Source organism: Rhagoletis zephyria, unplaced genomic scaffold (genome assembly GCF_001687245.7).
Source record: "Rhagoletis zephyria isolate East Lansing unplaced genomic scaffold, Rhagoletis_zephyria_1.1 Rzeph_scaffold_01143, whole genome shotgun sequence".
NCBI classification, from domain to species: Eukaryota; Metazoa; Arthropoda; class Insecta; order Diptera; family Tephritidae; genus Rhagoletis; species Rhagoletis zephyria.
In genome coordinates, this window is record NW_016158227.1 from 430 (window position 1) to 3,070 (window position 2,641).

General features: G+C 41.5%; 1 protein-coding gene across 1 annotated transcript in view; it reads left to right on the forward strand.

The window, feature by feature from the left end:
- Positions 1-424: 424 nt before the first annotated feature.
- Positions 425-2,641, forward strand: part of LOC108362926 (uncharacterized) — a 4,745-nt gene continuing 2,528 nt past the window's right edge. Inside the window, exons 1-2 of the mRNA XM_017616081.1 lie at positions 425-555; positions 646-1,570. Of these exons, the coding sequence (XP_017471570.1) occupies positions 425-555; positions 646-1,570 (1,056 nt within the window). The remainder of the gene's footprint in view (positions 556-645; positions 1,571-2,641) is intronic.

Here is a 2,641-nt window from a genome sequence, read left to right on the forward strand (position 1 = left end):
AAACACATAGTTTTATCAACCTAAGATAGATTATTTTGTTACTAAAGCTGAAATTAGTCAAGAACGTAAACCTACCGGTACGTAAACCCGAGTCAGCTGACACGATCTGTCTTACCAAAGCGCCATGTAAATGAAAACTCAACACCGCAGAATTTTTCTGTAGTTGTAGCCCGTAGCGCAGAAATCTGCGGAATTTAGATTTTTCCGTGTCAGCTGATTTCTCCTTCTTTAGATGGTTGCCACTTCGTCAGTTTTACATATATGCAACAACAACGACTCGTGCCCCAACCGGTCGATACATTGTGCGACTTCCATTCAAGGAAGAATTTCCAAAAAAGCTGTCTCTGGGCCACTCTCGGTCTGCTGCACTTCAGCAGTTTTTTAGCATGGAGCGACCGCTCCAGAAAAAAGGAGACTTAGCACAATGTACAACAATGTGTTGCAAGAATATCTCGACCTCGGCCATATGGAGCACACGAAGCCATGCGAGATAATAGCTAATGGCAAATACTTCTCGTTCTCTTGCCACATCATGCGTTCGTTAAACCCGATAAGGTAAAAGTTCGCGTGGTATTCAACGCCTCAAAAACATCTGGTTCAGGAAAATCAATGAATGACGTGTTGCACACTGGTCCCACACTCCAGCCAGATCTCATGCCGCTCATTCTGCAGTGGCGAATGCACAGATTCGAATGGTGACATTGAAAAAATGTATCGTCAAATACTCATCCACGAGGACGATAAAGATTTTCAGCGAATCTTGTTTCGCACGTCGTCTGACTCTCCTGTCACCGATTATAATCTTAAAACCGTAACGTTCGGCGTTAATTGTGCACCATACCTCGCTATCCGTACCCTGCATCAATTAGCAGATGATACGATAGCGACATTTCCCTTGGCTGCCACAATACTTAAAACCGAAACGTATGTGGATGACATCCTATCCGGAAGTCATGATATTGACAACGCCACTGAATCATTTTTTCAAGTGATCAAAGCGCTTAAGTCAGCTGGTTTCATACTCAAGAAACTAACGGCCAATCATCCGGCCATTTTAGAAAAATTTCCAAAGGAGGATCTTCTCGACTCCAACTTTTTGAAATTTGAGAACGCTTCCACAACTAAAACCCTTGGTATACAATGGAACGCACTCACCGATAAGTTTTCCTACACCATTCTGCCTGCATCGACATCGAATGCCGTCGCAAAGCGACAAATCTTATCCTCTGTCGCAAAACTTTTTGACCCGGCAGGATGTCTATCGCCAGTGATGATTCAAGCAAAGATTCTTCTTCAAGAACTTTGGCTAGATGGCGTTGATTGGGCCGAATGTGCCAAACCTATATCTTTGGCAAAATGGCAACAGTTCGCAGAAAATCTGCCAGCCATCTGCCACATCGAAATCCCTCGATGGGTTAATTTCACTCCGGGGCAAGATACCCAAATCCACGGGTTTGGTGATGCCTCGGAAAAATCATATTGCGCTGCGATTTACATCCGCGCAGATGCTAGCAACCAAAGATATTCCACTCTCTTGGCTGCAAAAAGCAAAGTCGCACCATTGAAGACGGTAAGCTTGCCACGCCTGGAGCTGTGTGTTGCAGTCTTACTCGCAAAACTGGTCGCAACTAGTCGAAAACAGCTCAAATTGGAATCGTGCAACACATTCTTATGGTCAGATTCAGAGATTGTGCTAGCTTGGCTTGGAAAGCCACCATGTACATGGAAGACGTATGTATCCAATCGTACCTCCCAAATCCGGGAATATCTTCCAACCGGTACATGGCGCCATGTTGGCAGCCAAGACAATCCAGCCGACCTCGGCACCCGTGGTTGCAAACCGCAGGACTTGGCAAATTCCCCACTCTGGTGGCACGGACCAAAATGGCTCTCTTACCACATGGATGCATGGCCCAGGTCAAAGGCATGCAGTGCATCTCCACCAGAAAAGCGCAAGGTGGAGGTATATCACGCGCTCGAAGAAGAGGTCGATTTTCTTGTTCGCTTTTCTTCTTTATCTCGAGCACTCCGCGTGAAAATATCAAATGCTGAAGCAGTTGAAAATTTAAAAAAGATTATTTTATGGGCACAGCAAAAAGATATTGAGCAAGAGAAAATATTATTTTTAACTGATTTGCGAGATGAAGCGCTGAAGCTTTGCACAAAAAATGTTAAGCAAACAAATATAAAAGATTTCTTTAAATCGTAAAAAAACTTTATTTTTTGTAACTTCTTAAAGTAAATATGCATATCATTAAGAGTTAAATGTTTGTTTTATTATTAATAAATTATATCATGTTTGGTTTTTTATTGAAATTTGCATTTTTCTTATATACCTTCACGTATAAAAAATAATCCAATAATCCGAATAATTCAGTAATTCGAATCGGGTCTGCAATCAATTGTTCGGATTATCGAAATTCTACTGTGTAATATATATATCAAACGAAAGAAGATAGAAAGAAAAGTGAATTATTACGAAATACTAATACAGTGGCAGCACTATAGCTATTTTGGGATCTCGCGTTTCAGGTCGCAAAGATTGTCAACTTCCTTTTAGTAACAAAATAATCTATCTTAGGTTGATAAAACTATGTGTTTGCTTAACATGTTTGTTAATGTGTGTGTTGTACTTAAGATA